Source organism: Salmo salar, chromosome ssa11, assembly GCF_905237065.1.
Source record: "Salmo salar chromosome ssa11, Ssal_v3.1, whole genome shotgun sequence".
Classification (NCBI taxonomy): domain Eukaryota; kingdom Metazoa; phylum Chordata; class Actinopteri; order Salmoniformes; family Salmonidae; genus Salmo; species Salmo salar.
The window spans coordinates 105,532,676-105,552,493 of record NC_059452.1 but is presented as its reverse complement, the minus strand read 5'-3'; the positions used below and the strand labels follow the sequence as shown (position 1 = coordinate 105,552,493).

Here is a 19,818-nt window from a genome sequence, read left to right as displayed (position 1 = left end):
CTCTCCTTTTCCCTCTCTCTCTCTCTCCTTTTCCCTCTCTCCCTCTCTCCTTTTCCCTCTCTCTCTCTCTCCTTTTCCCTCTCTCCCTCTCTCCTTTTCCCTCTCTCCCTCTCTCCTTTTCCCTCTCTCCCTCTCTCCTTTTCCCTCTCTCCCTCTCTCCTTTTCCCTCTCTCCCTCTCTCTCTCATTTTCCCTCTCTCCCTCCCTCTCTCCTTTTCCCTCTCTCCCTCTCTCCATCCTTTTCCCTCTCTCTCTCTCTCCTTTTCCCTCTCTCCCTCTCTCCTTTTCCCTCTCTCTCTCTCCTTTTCCCTCTCTCCCTCTCTCCTTTTCCCTCTCTCTCTCTCCTTTTCCCTCTCTCCCTCTCTCCTTTTCCCTCTCTCCCTCTCTCCATCCTTTTCCCTCTCTCCCTCTCTCTTTTTCCCTCTCTCCCTCTCTCCTTTTCCCTCTCTCCCTCTCTCCTTTTCCCTCTCTCCCTCTCTCCTTTTCCCTCTCTCCCTCTCTCCTTTTCCCTCTCTCTCTCTCTCCTTTTCCCTCTCTCCCTCTCTCCTTTTCCCTCTCTCTCTCTCTCCTTTTCCCTCTCTCCCTCTCTCCTTTTCCCTCTCTCCCTCTCTCCTTTTCCCTCTCTCCCTCTCTCCTTTTCCCTCTCTCCCTCTCTCCTTTTCCCTCTCTCCCTCTCTCCTTTTCCATCTCTCCCTCTCTCCTTTTCCCTCTCTCCCTCTCTCTCCTTTTCCCTCTCTCTCTCTCCTTTTCCCTCTCTCCCTCTCTCCTTTTCCCTCTCTCCCTCTCTCCTTTTCCCTCTCTCCCTCTCTCCTTTTCCCTCTCTCTCTCTCCTTTTCCCTCTCTCCCTCTCTCCTTTTCCCTCTCTCCCTCTCTCCTTTTCCCTCTCTCCCTCTCTCATTTTCCCTCTCTCCCTCTCTCTCTCATTTTCCCTCTCTCCCTCCCTCTCTCCTTTTCCCTCTCTCCCTCTCTCCATCCTTTTCCCTCTCTCTCTCTCTCCTTTTCCCTCTCTCTCTCCTTTTCCCTCTCTCTCTCTCCTTTTCCCTCTCTCCCTCTCTCCACCCTTTTCACCAACTGCTGTAGCATTAACTCAAGCTCTAGACAGATAAGGAAAAAGACGCTTCCTTTCTTCCCTCCTTCCTCGAAGCAACCACTAATCCGAACACCGTTGGATTAGTGTAAGCAGTATGTAGTGTGGTAGACACCTGGTCTTTTCCTATCCACTAACACACAGACCGGCGGTTACCTGAACAAAGAAAAGAACAATGTATTGTATTGGACAAAGCCCTTTGATTGACTGGCTCTAGTCCCGCCTCCTTTCACCAACCGTGTCTGCGCAGTCCTAATTGGTAATTAGCAATCAAATAGCCAGCCAATTAGAATCGATTAAATCAAATTATGCAAATTGACTGTGAAAAGCAGTGTTGGATTTCTGACTGCTCCTGTCGCTGTCCTGATGCAGGATCCTGTGTGGCTCAGTAAAGTAGACTCCCATGGTGCAACAGCAGGATTGTGGGGTTCAATTCGCCTGGGGGGGGGCACTCATACACGTATAAGTGTTTGCACTACTGTAAATTTCTTTGGATAAAAGTCACATATCTAAATACATACATAGACTATATAGAAGAGGACAGACACCCAGGCCAGTTGGTAGGGAGGTTATAATGACTGTCTGGGAGAATAAAACAGAATTATACACACATTGTTATTAGTGTAGCAGCAATTATCCCTATAGGTCCAGACGTCAATCTCAATTCACATTCCTTCTGATAGAAGCAGTGCTATGGCTGGAATAATACACAGTGCTGTGCTGAGAATGAACAGGCTTGGAGTACAGACACACCCTCAAAGCCTACCACTAATGCTTTCCCATTGCCATTCAAGCTCTGAACACACACACACACACACACACACACACGGCCCGAAGGCGTGACCCAGTTGTCTGAGATGTTTATATGTCAGTTGTAGAGAGAGAGTCTCTGTTGGACAAAGAGGGTTTTCACCCCTCTAGCTGTACGTGTGTGTAATGATGTCACAGAGAGACATGGGGGCTATTTGTCCAGTGCTGGCCTGGTTTCCCAACACACCCTCTTGTATTTCATGCTTTCGAATTGCCCTTCTCACACACACACACACACACACACACACACACACACACACACCCTCAGGCCTACCACTAGTGCATTACCATTCATTCTCCTGAACACAAACACTCTCTCTCCCTCACACACACACACCATCGCATGCTCTACTTAAATATTTTCAAAATGTATTTTAGTGTTGTCTCTCAGCCAGGAGGTCTCTATATTTCCGACCTCTCCATAGAGAATAAGTCATATAGCCTCCAGCTAGCCACTGCTAGCATTATTTATAATGCCAAAGCTTAAGATTCCAGCAAGCCACTGCTAGCATAATTTACAATGCTAATGCATTAGTTTCCAGCTAGCCACTACTAGCATCATTTATAATGCTAATGCATTAGTTTCCAGCTAGCCACTGCTAGCATCATTTACAATGCTAATGCATTAGTTTCCAGCTAGCCACTGCTAGCATCATTTCCAATGCTAATGCATTAGTTTCCAGCTAGCCACTGCTAGCATCATTTCCAATGCTAATGCATTAGTTTCCAGCTAGCCACTGCTAGCATCATTTACAATGCTAATGCATTGGTTTCCAGCTAGCCACTGCTAGCATCATTTACAATGCTAATGCATTAGTTTCCAGCTTGCCACTGCTAGCATAATTTACAATGCTAATGCATTGGTTTCCAGCTAGCCACTGCTAGCATCATGTACAATGCTAATGCATTAGTTTCCAGCTAACCACTGCTAGCATCATTTCCAATGCTAATGCCTTAGTTTCCAGCTAGCCACTGCTAGCATCATTTCCAATGCTAATGCATTAGTTTCCAGCTAACCACTGCTAGCATCATTTCCAATGCTAATGCCTTAGTTTCCAGCTAGCCACTGCTAGCATCATTTCCAATGCTAATGCATTAGATCACATCTAGCTACAACCTCACGCTGAATTAGCCTCCTCCCAACAGAGCAGACTATCATGTCAGCTCTATGCATTATGGGCTGGTTTCCCAAACCCAGATTAAGCCCTTGAAAGTGCTTTGAGTCCAGAAATGGGGTTTATATGGGTACAAGATTAAAGGGGTTTATATGGGTACGAGATAAAAGGGGTTTATATGGGTACGAGAGAAAACGGCCCTATCTGCAGCACATCTAAGAAGGGTCGGCATGTACTACTAAGGTTAGAGAAGCAAGCTTTCAACCGGAGGCTTGTCGGTTTGATTTCCAGGTGTGTTTGTACCTTTAGCAGAAGCCAGTCCTCCTGCCTTTACTTCAGTGATATGGAGCTGCTGAGTCCCCTCCTCGTCTACTACTGCTATTGAGAAACCTGGAGCAAGAGAGAGATTTAGATTATTAGGATACGCATTAGCTATTGAGAAACCTGGAGAGAGACAGAGATTTAGTTTATTAGGATACGCATTAGCTACTGAGAAACCTGGAGAGAGAGATTTAGTTTAGTTTATTATGATACCCATTAGGATACTGCACATGCAGGAGCTACTCTTCCTGGGGTCCACATAAAACGTAAAAATACATGACAAAGTACAGAACAGTTATAGACAAGAACATTACAATCAAATCCAAAAATGTATTTTTTATTTTTTTAGCCGTCAGAACAGCCTCAATTCGTCAGGGCTTGGACTCTACAAGGTGTCGAAAGTATTCCACACGGATGCTGGCCCCATGTAGACTCCAATGCTTCCCACAGTTGTGTCCAGTTGGCTGGATGTCCTTTGGGTGGTGGACCATTCTTGATACACAGAGGAAACTGTTGAGTGTGGAAAAACCCCAGCAGCGTTGCAATTCTTGACACAAACTGGTGCGCCTGGCATCTTCTACCATACCCTCATTTAAAGGCACTTTAATATTTTGTCTTGCCCCTTCACCCTCTGAATGGCACTCATACACAATCCATGTCTCAATTGTCTCAAGGCTTAAAAATCCTTCTTTAACCTGTCTCCTCCCCTTCATCTACACTGATTGAAGTGGATTTAACAAGTGACATCAATAAGGGATATTAGCTTTCACCTGGATTCACCTGGTCAGTCTGTGTCATGGAAAGTACATGTTTTGTGTACTCAGTGTATATTGGAAAGACCAAGAGACATCACCAAGAGACAAGACGTAGAGACAACAAAAATACTATTTACACACTATTCATACATACAGAACCCGTCTAAAGTTTGGACACACCTACTCATTCAAGGGTTTTTCTTTATTTTTACTATTTTCTACATTGTAGAATAATAGTGAAGACATCAACACTATGAAATAACACATATGGAATCATGTAGTAACCAAGTAACCTTTTCTTAAAAGTAGCCACCCTTTGCCTTGATGACAGCTTTGCACACTCTTGGCATTCTCTCAACCAGCTTCACCTGGAATGCTTTTCCAATAGGCGTGTCCAAACTTTTGACTGGTACTGTACATATTCATATGACTAAATTTGTTTTTGGTTTGGGTACTGTGAAGAAACCCATAGTGGCTTGTCTGGTGGGGTATGTATGTCTGTTTGAACTGTATGCAAATAGGTTATACAAGTGGTTACGCATTTTCAACACACAAATGTTTCTTAAAAATATTATTATTATTATTATTATTTTCTCCTCAGCCGTCAATCATGAAAGACTATCATGCATGTTGTTGATGTTAGTTCTGTGAGTTAAGGGCAAGGCGTGCTGCTCTGTTTTGAGCCAGCTGCAGCTTAGCTAGGTCTTTCTTCGCTGCACCTGGCCATATTACCAGTCAGTAATCAAGATGGGACAAGACCAGAGTCTGAACAACTAGTACAAGATGATCTTTGTATCAAAAAGACAGAGCATCTTTTAATAAAACACATACACGTCCCAGTCTTCACAACAACTTTGCTCAATATAAATTGACCACGGTCATACATACCCATGATGCACAACTCCAGATTGAGGTTTAGGTCTAAGTGAATGTTTTCAACCAAATACAATGTTTTTAGTTTGTAGATGTATTTAAGACTAGTTAATTGTTAATTAACCATTCTAGACACTGACATTAACACCTTACTAAGAGTCTCAGTGATCTCACTGGCTGTAGGCGCTGATGTGTAGAATGTGCAATCATCAGAATACGTAGTCATTTTTAGCTTCTTCTTATAAGACCAGTGGCAATTCATTAGTCAAAATAGAGAAGAGTAACGGCCCAATGAAACTGCCAATAAAGAACACTCTCTGGTTTCTATTGGCTAATTAACTCTCCAACCATATGATGGCAGGTGATGTAAAGCCAAAGCAAGTGAGTTTCTTCAATAACAATTTATGATCAATAACATCAAAGGCTGCACTGAAATCTAACAATACAGCTCTAACTATCATCTCATTGTCTGTTTCTTTTAACCAATCATCTGTCATGTGAGTCAGTGCAGTACAAGTTGAGTGCCCTTCTCTATATGCATGCTGAAAGTCAGTAGTTAACTTGTTCTCTGAAAAATAGCATTGTATTTGTTCAAACACAATTCTCTCCATCAGTTTACTAAGATCAGACAGCAAACTGTATGGTCGGCTGTTAGAGCTATTTTTAGGTAGTGAAATTACTTTAATTTCCTTCCACGTCCATGGACACACACACACACACACTCCTTTAGGATTTGGTTAAAGACATGGCAAATAAGTGGTGGCAATACAGTCTGCTACCATTCTCAATAGTTTCTCATCAAGGTTGTCTATACCTGGAGGCTTATCATTATTGATGGGGAAACAGTTTTTCTCCCCTCTCTCTAACACTAACTTTACCAATACACAAATATGATGATTCACCTGCTGCCATTTCACTTCTGAGTTTGTCCACTTTAACAGTGAAACGATTGGCTACATCAGAAACGATGGAGATGGGAGTCACAAAACTTCTAAACCAATCAACTGAGCAAGACCTACCGTATCCCAACGTGCAGGACTCAGCTTTGTCGAAGCGGATTAGCTTGGTGGTTTTGGGACGTATCTCAATCTCTTTGTAGAGCTGCAGAAAACAACAGGAAGATACAATCAGTCTTACCCGTGACACATGTATATCAGGTCATTTGTACTCCCGGCGAAAAAACTGCTTTGGCCCATTGAGTTGAAGCCCAGGCATTAGCTCAGGGAGCCAACGCAATTATTGGGGTGTTAGTCAAGGTTACTGATCATGTTAGGTTAGTTCAGCAAACCACAAGTTAGATATGTGTATTAGAGATTATGATGGATATCTGTATTAGACATTTACATTTTAGCAGACGCTCTTATCCAGAGCGACTTACAGTAGTGAATGCATACATTTCATTTTTTTTTTTTGTACTGGTCCCCCGTGGGAATCAAACCCACAACCCTGGCGTTGCAAACACCATGCTCTACCAACTGAGCCACAGGGGAGATTATGATTTTGATAGATATCTGTATTAGAGATTATGATGGATATCTGTATTAGAGATTAAGATGGATATCTGTATTAGAGATTATGATGATATCTGTATTAGAGATTAAGATGGATATCTGTATTAGAGATTATGATAGATATCTGTATTAGAGATTATGATGGATATCTGTATTAGAGATCACGTTAGAGATCTGTATTAGAGATAATGATAGATATCTGTATTAGAGATTATGATGGATATCTGTATTAGAGACCATGATGGATATCTGTAATAGAGATTATGATAGAGATCTGTATTAGAGATAATGTTAGATATCTGTATTAGAGATTATGATGGATATCTGTATTAGAGATTATGATGGATATCTGTATTAGAGACCATGATGGATATCTGTAATAGAGATTATGATAGATATCTGTATTAGAGATCATGTTAGATATCTGTATTAGAGATTATGATGGATATCTGTAATAGAGATTATGATAGATATCTGTATTAGAGGTCACGTTAGATATCTGTATTAGAGATCCCGTTAGATGTCTGTATTAGAGGTCACGTTAGATATCTGTATTAGAGATCACGTTAGATATCTGTATTAGAGATTATGAGAGATATCTGTATTAGAGATTATGATGGATATCTGTATTAGAGATTATGATAGATATCTGTATTAGAGATTATGATAGATATCTGTATTAGAGATTATGATAGATATCTGTATTAGAGATCATGTTATATATCTGTATTAGAGATCACATTAGATATCTGTATTAGAGATCACGTTAGATATCTGTATTAGAGATCACGTTAGATATCTGTATTAGAGATCACGTCAGATATCTGTATTAGAGATCACGTTAGATATCTGTATTAGAGATCACATTAGATATCTGTATTAGAGATTATGTTCTACAGTGCATTCGGAAAGTTGTTAGACCCCTTGACATTTTCCACATTTTGTTACGTTACAGCCTTATTCTAAAATGGATTAAATAGATTTCCCCCCTCATTAATCTACACACAATACCTCATAATGACAAAGCAAAAACTGGTTTTTCGATTTTTTTTCAAATTTATTAAAATAAAAAACTAAAATATAAATTTAACATAAGTATTGAGGCCTTTTACTCAGTACTTTGATAAAACACCATTGGCAGCGATTACAGCCTCGAGTCTTCTTGGGTATAACGCTACAAGCTTGGAACACCTGTATTTAGGGAGTTTCTCCCATTCTTCTCTGTAGATCCTCTCAAGCTCTGTCAGGTTGGATGGGGAGCGTCGCTGCACAGCTATTTTCAGGTCTCTCCAGAGATGTTCGATCGGCTTCAAGTTCGGGCTCTGGCTGGGCCACTCAAGGACATTCAGAGACTTGTCCTGAAGCCACTCCGGCGTTGTCTTGGCTGTGTGCTTAGGGTCATTGTCCTGTTGGAAGGTGAACCTTCGCCCCAGTCTGAGGTCCTGAGCGCCCTAGAGCAGGTTTTCATCAAGGAACTCTCTGTACTTTGCTCTGTTCATCTTTCCCTCGATCCTTACAAGTTTCCCAGTCCCTGCTGCTGAAAAACATCCCCACAGCATGATGCTGCCTCCACCATGCTTCACTGTAAGGATGGTGCCATGTTTCCTCCAGATCTGATGCTTGGCATTCAGGCCAAAAAGTTCACTATTGGTTTCATCAGACCAGAGAATCTGGTTTCTCATGGTCTGAGAGTCCTTTATGTGCCTTTTTGCAAACTCCAAGCGGGCTGTTAGGTGCCTTTTTGTCACGACTCCCGCCGAAGTCGGCCCCTCTCCTTGTTCGTTCGGCGGTCGACGTCACCGGCTTACTAGTTGCCACCGATCGACGTTTCCCTGTTCGTTTGGTTTTGTCTTTATTGTGTTCACCTGTGTTTGATTTCCCTGATTATGTTCATTATTTAAACCTCTGCATTTCCTGTTTGTCTTGTCGGTGATTGTTTGTCTGTTTTGTGTAGTTGGAGGTGTTTCTCCTAACTATGTATTTTTATGAGAAGATGGATTGATACATTTTAGTAAACACATTTTGTTTACCTTCATCCCTGTGTCCTGCGCCTGACTCCTCCACTTCTCTAAGAAAATCCGTTACACTTTTACTGCAGAGAAGCATCCGTCGAGCCACTCTACCATAAAGGCCTTATTGGTAGAGTGCTGCAGAGATGGTGGTCCTTCTGGAAGGTTCTCCCATCTCCACAGAGGAACTCTGGAGTGACCATTGGGTTCTTGGGCACCTCCCTGACCAAGGCCCTTCTCCTCCGATTGCTCAGTTTGGCCCGGGCGGCCAGCTCTAGGAAGAGTCTTGATGGTGCCAAACTTCTTCCATTTAAGAATGATGGAGTCCACTGCTGGAGAAATGTTCTGTCTCGGAGATCTGTACCTCGACACAATCCTGTCTCGGCGCTCTACGGACAATCCCTTCGACGTCATGTCTTGGTTTTTCCTCTGACATGCACTGTCAACTCTGGGACCTTATATAAACAAGTGTGTGCCTTTCCAAATCATGTCCAATCAATTGAATTTACCACAGGTGGAAACATCTCTAGGATGGTCAATGGAAACAGGATGCAGCTGAGCGAAGGGTTGGAATACTTATGTAAATAAGATATTTCCTTTTTTTTTTTTTTTATATACATTTGTCATTATGGGGTAATGTGTGTAGATTGATGAGGATTTTTTATTTATTTAATCCATTTCAGAATAAGGCTGTAATGTAACAAAATATGGAAAAAGGGAATGGGTCTGAATATTTTACAAATGCACTATATATCTGTGTTAGAGATCACAGATGGTTGTTAAATGTCTCAGCATCTCAACATCACTACAAGCAATCTTACGATTGCGTTTCAAGAGTTAACAGTCGGAAAGCTATGACCTCAAATCCCATATCAAATATTTTCTATAAGTCCTTTAACAACTAGACTCTGATGTGCTTGAAGTATCACAGCATTCCAGTTTTTAACGACCCTAACCTCACCCCAACCCTACACCCCAAAAAACAAAGAATGTGTGTATTTGCCCAGCAGCTTTCTTTAACGTTACTGCTACTTTTGACCTCTTAGTGGCCCCAGCAGTGGCTACATGTGAACACACAGCTGTGTGTATGAATACCCAAACTGAAACAGTAGCCTAGTGTGTTTAAGTCACCATGGATAAATACTAAATGTCATATTACAGAGAGAGAGAGAGAGAGAGAGAGAGAGAGAGAGAGAGAGAGAGAGAGAGAGAGAGAGAGAGAGAGAGAGAGAGAGAGAGAGAGAGAGATGGATGGAAAGACAGAGGAAAATCATCTGCATTATTGACTTGTACATTTCCTCAGTGAAAACAATGTACTGAGTAAATGTCAAATAGCTTTTTACCAAATTACCATGCAGCAGAGCACATATTCACCCTTTATTTATTTAACTCGGCAAGTCAGTTAAGAACAAATTCTTATTTACAATGACAGTTTAGGAACAGTGGGTTAACTGCCTTGTGCAGGGGCAGAACGACAGATCTTTACCTTGTCAGCTCGAGGATTCGAACTAGCAACCTTTCGGTTACTGGCCCAACACTCTAAACATTAGGCTACCTGCCACCTCAATTGAGAAACAAACAAACAAACTAAAACAAAGGCAAAGTCTTCTCATGCTTTGTTGATTTCAAAAAAGCTTTTGACTCAATTTGGGTCTGCTATACAAACTGATAGAAAGCAGTGTTGGGGGAAAAACATACAACATAAAATCCAAAACTGGATAAAATTGAGAAAAAAACATAAGTTTCTTTCCACAGGTGTAGGGTTGCGGTGAGGTTAGGGTCGTTAAAAACTGGAATGCTGTGATGCAGCTTCAGACCCACCTTATTCAACATATATATAAACGAATTGACAAGGGCACTAGAATCTGAAGTCAAATGTCTACTGCTTGCTGATGATCTGGTTCTTCTGTCACCAACTAAGGAGTTGGAGCACCTAGAACTTCTGCACAGATTCTGTCAGACCTGGGCCCAGACAGTAAATCTCAGTTGACAAAAATAATGGTGGTCCAAAATAGGTCAAGTTTGCAAGACCACAAATACAAATTCCATCTAGACATCGTTGCTCAAGAGCAGTGGTTCCCAAACTTTTTATAGTCCCGTACCCCTTCAAACATTCAACCTCCAGCTGTACCCCCTCTAGCACCAGGGTCAGCGCACTCCAGCTGTGTACCCCCTCTAGCACCAGGGTCAGCACACTCTCAAATGTTGTTTTTTTGCCATCATTGTAAGCCTGCCACACACACTATACGATGCATTTATTAAACACAAGAATGAGTGTGAGTTTTTGTCACAACCCGGCTCGTGGGAAGTGACAAAGAGCTCTTATAGAACCAGAGCACAAATAATAATATAATAACAATCAATAATTTTGCTCTTTATTTAACCATCTTACATATAAAACCTTATTTGTTCATCGAAAATTGTGAAGAACTCACCACAGGTTAATGAGAAGGGTGTGCTTGAAAAGATGCACACAACTCTGCAATGTTGGGTTGTATTGGAGAGAGTCTCAGTAAACCTCTTTGGGATAGGGGGCAGTATTTTCACGTCCGGATGAAAAGCGTGCCCAAAGTAAACTGCCTGCTACTCAGGCCCAGAAGCTAGGATATGCATATAATTGATAGATTTCGATAGAAAACACTCTATAGTTTCTAAAACTGTTAACATAATGTCCATGAGTATAACAGAACTTATTTGGCAGGCAAAACCCAGAGGACAAACCATCCAGGAAAATAACAATGTGAGTTCACTGTGTTTTCTATTATATTTCTATGGGAAACTGGATTTATGAGGCACCTGGTTGCAGTTCCTATGGCTGCCACTAGATGTCAACAGTCTTTAGAAATTGATTTATGTTTTTCCTTTGAGAAATTAAGAAGTACGGCTATTCAGAATGAGTGTCAAGCCAAGTGGACTCTTTTGTTTGGGGCGTGCGACCTGGAGCTCGCTCCACTTTGATTTTACCCGCTATTGAACACAGTATATTCTGTCTTAAATTTTATCGATTATTTACATTTTAGGATACCTAAGGATGGATTAGGAAAGTTGTTTGAAATGTTTGGACCAAGTTTACAGGTAACTTATTAGATCATTTATAGTCATGTTGGGCGAGTTGGAACCTGTGTTTTTCTGAATCAAACGCGCCAAATAAATGGACATTTTGGGGATACAAAAAAGGAGTTTATCGAACCAAAGGACCATTTGTGATGTTTCTGGGACATATTGGAGTGCCAACAGAAGAAGATCTTCAAAGGCAAGGCATGAATTATATCGTTATTTCTGACTTTCGTGTCGCACCTGCTTGGTTGAAATATGATTTTCATGTATGGTGGGGTGCTGTCCTCAGATAATCGCATGGTTTGCTTTCGCCATAAAGCCTTTTTGAAATCTGACATGGTGGCTGGATTAACAAGAAGTGAAGCTTTATTTTGGTGTATTGCACATGTGATTTTATGAAAGTTAAATATTTCAAATAATTTCATTTGAATTTCGCGCTCTGCAATTTCACCGGATGTTGTCGATGTTGTCGCTAGCGGAACGTCTAGCCGTAACAGGCTAAACATAGTATCCACGGCAGTATAGAGTCATGGCAGTATGATCGCCATGGGCAGTATGGTCGCCACGGGCAGTATGGTAGCCACGGCAGTATGGTAGCCACGGCAGTATGGTCGCCACGGCAGTATGGTCGCCACGGGCAGTATGGTCGCCACGGGCAGTATGGTCGCCACGGCAGTATGGTCGCCACGGCAGTATGGTCGCCACGGGCAGTATGGTCGCCACGGGCAGTATGGTCGCCACGGGCAGTATGGTAGCCACGGCAGTATGGTCGCCACGGCAGTATGGTCGCCACGGGCAGTATGGTCGCCACGGGCAGTATGGTCGCCACGGGCAGTATGGTCGCCACGGGCAGTATGGTCGCCACGGGCAGTATGGTCGCCACGGCAGTATGGTCGCCACGGCAGTATGGTCGCCACGGCAGTATATAACCATGGCAGTATGGTCGCCACGGCAGTATGGTTGCCACGGTCAATCAGGAATTAATTCCTTGCTTCCTTCTTAAACCTTCTTAGACATAACTAACCCAGGGAAATACTGGTAGCTGGGTTGTTCACCATCACTTCACCCATCCTTTTTACAGTTAAAGTCGGAGGTTTACATACACCTTAACCAAATACATTTAAACTCAGTTTTTTGTTGTTCTGGGATTGATTTGCACTTTTTGCACCAAAGTACCTTCATCTCTAGGAGACAAAACGCGTCTCCTTCCTGAGTGGTATGACGGCTGTGTGGTCCCATGGTGTTTATACTTGCATACTATTATTTGTATAGATGAACGTGGTACCTTCAGGCATTTGGAAATTGCTCCCAAGAATGAACCAGACTTGTGAAGGTAAACTTTTTTTTTCTGAGGTCTTGGCTGATTTCTTTTGATTTTCCCATGATGTTAAGCAAAGAGGCACTGAATTTGAAGGTAGGCCTTGAAATACATCCACAGGTACACCTCCAATTGACTTAAATTATGTCAATTAGCCTATCAGAAGCTTCTAAAGCCATGACATCATTTTCTGGATTTTTCCAAGCTGTTTAAAGGCACAGTCAACTTAGTGTATGTAAACTTATGACCCACTGGAATTGTAATACTGTGAATTATAAGTGAAATAATCTGTCTGTAAACAATTGTTGGAAAAATGACTTGTGTCATGCACAAAGTAGATGTCCTAACCGACTTGCCAAAACTATAGTTTGTTAACAAGAAATTTGTGAAGTGGTTGAAAAACTAGTTTTAATGACTCCAGCCTAAGTGTATGTAAACTTCCGACTTCAACTGTATTTCCGTCTGATCACACAGACACAAAAATAAATAAACTCCCATATCTATTGGATGAAATACCACCACCGTGAAGCATGGAGGAGGAGGAGGTGGGATGGTGTGGGGGTGCTTTGCTGGTGACACTGTAAGAGGCACTTTATTTAGAATTCTAGGAACACTTAACCAGCATGGCTACCACATCATTCTGCAGCGATACGCCATCCCATCTGGTTTGTGCTTTGCGGGACGATCATTTGTTTTTCAACAGGACAATAAACCAACACACATCCAGGCTGTGTAAGGGTTATTTGACCAACAAGGAGAGGGATGGTGTGCTGCATCAGATGATCTGGCCTCCACAATCACACGACCTCAACCCAATTGAGATGGTTTGGGATGAATTGGACTGCAGAGTGAAGGAAAAGCAGCCAACAAGTGCTCAGCATATGTGGGAACTCCTTCAAGACTGTTGGAAAAGCATTCCAGGTGAAGCTGGTTGAGAGAATGCAAAGATTGTGCAAAGCTGTCATCAAGGCAAAAGGTGGCTACTTTGAAGAATCTCAAGTATAAAATCTATTTTGATTTGTTTAACCCCTTTTCTGGTTACTACATGATTCCATATGTGTTATTTCATAGTGTTGATGTTTTCACTATTATTCTACAATGTAGAAAATAGTAAAAAATAATACATATATATATATATGTATATATATATATATGTGTGTGTGTGTGTGTGTATATATATATATATATATATATATATATATATATATATATATATGTGTGTGTGTGTCTATATATATATATATATATGTGTGTGTATATATATAATATTTATATATTAATTTATAAAAAAATTACAAATTTGTAACCCCTTTTTTGGTGAAGGCACAAAACTATCTTCCATTATTTTTTTTAAAACTGGTACAGGTTACCTCTAGACAAGTCCTGTGACACTTGTGGGAGTCGTAGTCTCCCCTTTCCATTGAAGGGTCATAATAGTTTTGTAGGCCAAACCGTTCGGACGCTACAGACGTTTTGAGATGGTTGCAATGCAAAAACAAAAAAACATATCTGTAGTTTAAACTAATGGATTTTCATGGGGATTTTTTAAAATGATGTTAATTGGATTCGACTCTAGGGGGATAAAAAATAACCTTCAGAAAAACGACTATATTTATCAAAGTGATTCAGGAGTAACATTGTAACTGAATACTACCAACATTAGACAACTATAATGAAAACCCTGAAATTGCTGAAATAAGTAAATGAACTCAATAATGAGAAAATAGTTAGATTAACTGATCATTCAAATAGCAGTGAGAAAATAAATAACATCAAGTGAGATGGCACTATTTTGCAAAAGAGACAACAAAAATGTAACACCACCTTTTCAGGTTTGGAAAATAATGTTTTCACCTCACAAAAAAAAACGTACCACGTGAAAATAGAATTTCCATTTTCACATGTGAAAAAAAAAGAATTTGCATTTTTACATGTGAAAAAACAAATTTGCATTTTCACAAGTGAAAAAATGAATTTGTATTTTCACATATGAAAAAATGCATGTGGTTTTTCCATAAGGGTACACAAAGATTGCACTCTGTTGAATATGTTTATTTATGAAAAATAACAGCACAGTGAATTAGGTTTTGGGGTTACAGTGTCTGTTTGTGGATCCTATTGAACCAGCATGACATATTCCTTCTATTCTCTCTCACCAGATCAGAGATGTCTTCTTCCAGTTTGGGAACATATAGCAGCAGCTGCTCCTCTACACACACCTTCAGACGCAGGTAGAAGTTTGACGGGTCCAGTTTATGGGCCTAGGGATGGACAGGTAGAAGTTAGACAGGTCCAGTTTATGGGCCTAGGGATGGAGAGATAGAAGTTAGACAGGTCCTGTTTATGGGCCTAGGGATGGAGAGGTAGAAGTTAGACGGGTCCAGTTTATGGGCCTAGGGATGGACAGGTAGAAGTTAGACGGGTCCTGTTTATGGGCCTAGGGATAGACAGGTAGAAGTTAGACAGGTCCAGAGAGAGAGAGAAAGAGAGAGAGAGAGAGATCATTTGCAAAGACATTAACACCAGGGCCAATTCGTTTATGTTAATATTGAAGAGTGCTGCTGAGATTGAAACCTAAGATTGGGGTTATGAGGGCTTGGTTCCAGATGTCAGGGTTAAAAAAAAAGAACAGAAGTTATTAGCCTACTGTTTTTGTCTCCACATGTTGTTGTGTTACAAACGATCTACACAAAATAATCAGTAATGTGGAGGTGAAAGTTTTTGTTTTACATTTGTAAAATATATACATATATATGCACACGAAAAGTATTCCAAACCCTTGACTTTTTCCACATTTTGTAACGTTACAAGCTTACTCTAAAATTGAATCAATTTACACACAATACCCAAAAATGACATCATAATACCCCATAATGACATCACAATACCCCATAATGACAAAGCAAAAAAAGTTCTCTTTAGAAAAGTTAGCTAAATTATTTAAAACAAATTATAAACAGAAATACTTTATTATTTACATAAATCTTCAGACTCTTTGCTATGAGACTCGAAATTGAGCTCAGGTGCATCCTGTTTCCATTGATCATCCTTGAGATGTTTCTACAACTTGATGGGAGTCCACCTGTGGTAAATTAAATAGACTGGACATGATTTGGAAATGCACACACCTGTCTATATAAGGTCCCACAGTTGACAGTGCATGTCAGAGCAAAAACCAAGCCATGAGGTCGAAGGAATTGTTCGTAGAGATCCGAGATAGGATTGGGTCGAGGCACAGATCTAGGAAAGGGTACCAAAGAATGTCTGCAGCATTGAAAGTCCCCAAGAACACAGTGGACTCCATCATTCTTAAATGGAAGAAGTTTGGCACCATCAAGACTCTTCCTAGAGCTGGCCGCCCGGCCAAACTGAGCAATCGGAGGAGAAGGGCCTTGGTCAGGGAGGTGACCAAGTACCCGATGGTCACTATGACAGAGCTCCAGAGTGTCCTCTGTGGAGACTAGAGAACCTTCCAGAAGGACAACCATCTCTGCAGCACTCCACCAATCAGGCCTTTTTGGTAGAGTGGCCAGACTGAAGCCACTCCTCAGGCACATGACAGCCCGCTTGGAGTTTGCCAAAAGGCACCCAAAGACTCTCAAACCATGAGAAACAAGATTCTCTGGTCTGATGAAACAAAGATTGAACTCTTTGGCCTGAATGTCAAGCTTCATGTCTGGTGGAAACCTGGCACCATTCCTACGATGAAGCATGGTGGTGGCAGCATCATGCTGTGGGGATGTTTTTCAGTGGCAGGGACTGGGGAACTTGTCAGGATCGAGGGAAAGATGAACGGAGCAAAGTACAGAGAGATCCTTGATGAAAACCTGCTCCAGAGCGCTCAGGACCTCAGACTGGGGGAAAGGTTCACCTTCCAACAGGACAATGACCCTAAACACACAGCCAAGACAATGCAGTAGAGGCTTCAGGACAAGTCTCTGAATGTCCTTGAAGGGTCCAGCCAGAGCCCGGACTTGAACCCGATTGAACATATCTGGAGAGACCTGAAAATAGCTATGCAGCGATGCTCCCCATCCAACCTGACAGAGCTTGAGAGGATCTGCAGAGAAGAATGGAAGAAACTCCCCAAATACAGGTGTGCCATTTTTGTAGCGTTATACCCAAGAATACTCGAGGCTGTAATCGCTGCAAAAGGTGCTTCAACAAGTACCGAGTAAAGGGTCTGAATACTTGTAAATGTGATATTTCAGTTTTTTTGGGGGGGAAACATTTGCAAAAAATCTAAAAAACTATTTTTGCTTCGTTATTATGAGGTATTGTGTGTAGATTGATGAGGGGGAAAAAATATTTAATCCATTTTAGAATAAGGCTGTAACGTATCAAAATGTTGAAAAATGTCAAGGAGTCTGAATACTTCCCAAATGTATATGAAAAATTAAACACTGATATACAGTATTCAACCTCCTATATCAATATATGACAGAATCACCTTTGACAGAGATTAAAAATGACGAGTCTTTCTGGGTAAGTGCTCTAAGAGCTTTGCATATTCTTCAAGCTCTGTCAAGTTGGCTGTTGACCCTTACTAGTCAGGAAGGACACCTGTATCGTTGTAGTGACTGGGTGTATTGATCCAAAGTGGAATTAATACCTTCCCCAGGCTCCAAGGGATAATCAATGTCTGGTTTTTTTCTTCTATCATCTATCAATAGATGCCCTTCTTTGCGAGGCATTGGAAAACCTCCCTGGTCTTTGTGGTTGATTCTGTGTTTGAAATTCACTGGTCGACTGAGGGATTTACGTATAAGAAGAGAAGCGATCAGCTAGTAATTAAACAATTATGTTAAACACTATTATTCCACACAGAGTCCATGCAACTTATTATGTGACTTGTTAAGTACACTTCTAAACCTGAACTTATTTGCCATCACAAAGCGGTTGAATACTTATTAACTCAAAACTTTTTTTTAATTAATTTGTAAACATTTAGAAAAAAACATAATTTCACTTTGACATTATGGGGTATTGTGTGTAGACTAGTGACAAAAAACCCCCGTCTATTTAATACATTTTAAATTCAGGCTGTAACACAACAAAATGTGGACAAAGTCAAAGGCTGTGAATACTTTGTTAAGGCACTGTAACCTACTCTCAGAATTAAATTAAAACGGTTTAACCTGTTGGGGATAGGGGGCAGTATTTGCACGGCCGGATAAAAAACGTACCCGATTTAATCTGGTTACTACTCCTGCCCAGTAACTAGAATATGCATATAATTATTGGCTTTGGATAGAAAACACCCTAAAGTTTCTAAAACTGTTTGAATGGTGTCTGTGAGTATAACAGAACTCATATGGCAGGCAAAAACCTGAGAAGATTCCTTACAGGAAGTGGCCTGTCTGACCATTCCTTGAGCTTCTTGACTCTGTTTATTGAAGACTGAGGATCTTTGCTGTAACGTGACACTTCCTACGGCTCCCATAGGCTCTCTGAAGGCGCGAAAAAACTGAATGATGTAATTCCAGCCCCAGGCTGAAACACATTAACGCTTTTGGCAAGTGCTCTATCAGAGGACAATGGGCTTAGGCGCGTGCACGAGTCGACCCCATGTTTTTATTTTCTATCGTCTTTGGACCTAAACACAGATTCCCGGTCAGAATATTATCGCTTTTTTACGAGAAAAATGGCATAAAAATTGATTTTAAACAGCGGTTGACATGCTTCGAAGTACGGTAATGGAATATTTAGATTTTTTTTGTCACAAATTGCGCCATGCGCGCGACCCTTCTTTACCATTCGGATAGTGTCTGGGACGCACGAACAAAACGCTGCTATACGGATATAACGATGGATTATTTTGGACCAAACCAACATTTGTTATTGAAGTAGCAGTCCTGGGAGTGCATTCTGACGAAGACAACAAAAGGTAATCAAACTTTTCTAATAGTAAATCTGATATTGGTGAGTGCTAAACTTGCCGGGTGTCTAAATAGCTAGCCCGTGATGCCTGGGCTATGTACTTAGAATATTGCAAAATGTGCTTTCACCAAAAAGCTATTTTAAAATCGGACATATCGAGTGCATAGAGGAGTTCTGTATCTATAATTCTTAAAATAATTGTTATGCTTTTTGTGAACGTTTATCGTGAGTAATTTAGTAAATTGTTAGCAAATTCCCGGAAGTTTGCGGGGGGTATGCTAGTTCTGAACGTCACATGCTAATGTAAAAAGCTGGTTTTTGATATAAATATGAACTTGATTGAACAAAACATGCATGTATTGTATAACATAATGTCCTAGGTGTGTCATCTGATGAAGATCATCAAAGGTTAGTGCTGCATTTAGCTGTCTTCTGGGTTTTTGTGACATTATATGCTAGCTTGAAAAATGGGTGTCTGATTATTTCTGGCTTGGTACTCTGCTGACATAATCTAATGTTTTGCTTTCGCTGTAAAGCCTTTTTGAAATCGGACAGTGTGGTTAGATAAAGGAGAGTCTTATCTTTAAAATGCTGTGAAATAGTCATATGTTTGAAAAAAAATTGTATTTTAGAGGAGTTTGTATTTCGCGCCACGCCCATCATTGGATATTGGAGCAGGTGTTCCGCTAGCGGAACGTCTAGATGTAAGAGGTTAATCTAACCACACTGTCCGATTTCAAAAAGGCTTTACAACGAAAGCAAAACATTAGATTATGTCAGCAGAGTACCAAGCCAGAAATAATCAGACACCCATTTTTCAAGCTAGCATATAATGTCACAAAAACCCAGAAGACAGCTAAATGCAACACTAACCTTTGATGATCTTCATCAGATGACAACCCTAGGACATTATGTTATACAATACATGCATGTTTTGTTCAATCAAGTTCATATTTATATCAAAAACCAGCTTTTTACATTAGCATGTGACGTTCAGAACTAGCATACCCCCCGCAAACTTCCGGGGAATTCGCTAACATTTTACTAAATTACTCACGATAAACGTTCACAAAAAGCATAACA

The 19,818-nt window shown here is 40.9% G+C and overlaps 1 protein-coding gene across 1 annotated transcript in view; it reads right to left on the bottom strand.

The window, feature by feature from the left end:
* LOC106592853 (rho guanine nucleotide exchange factor TIAM1) overlaps positions 1–19,818 on the bottom strand; it is a 141,812-nt gene that overhangs the window by 70,915 nt on the left and 51,079 nt on the right. Inside the window, exons 10-12 of the mRNA XM_045690247.1 lie at positions 15,012–15,116; positions 5,980–6,061; positions 3,315–3,401 (exon numbers count right to left, since the gene is read on the bottom strand). Coding sequence (XP_045546203.1) covers positions 3,315–3,401; positions 5,980–6,061; positions 15,012–15,116 — 274 coding nt within the window. The remainder of the gene's footprint in view (positions 1–3,314; positions 3,402–5,979; positions 6,062–15,011; positions 15,117–19,818) is intronic.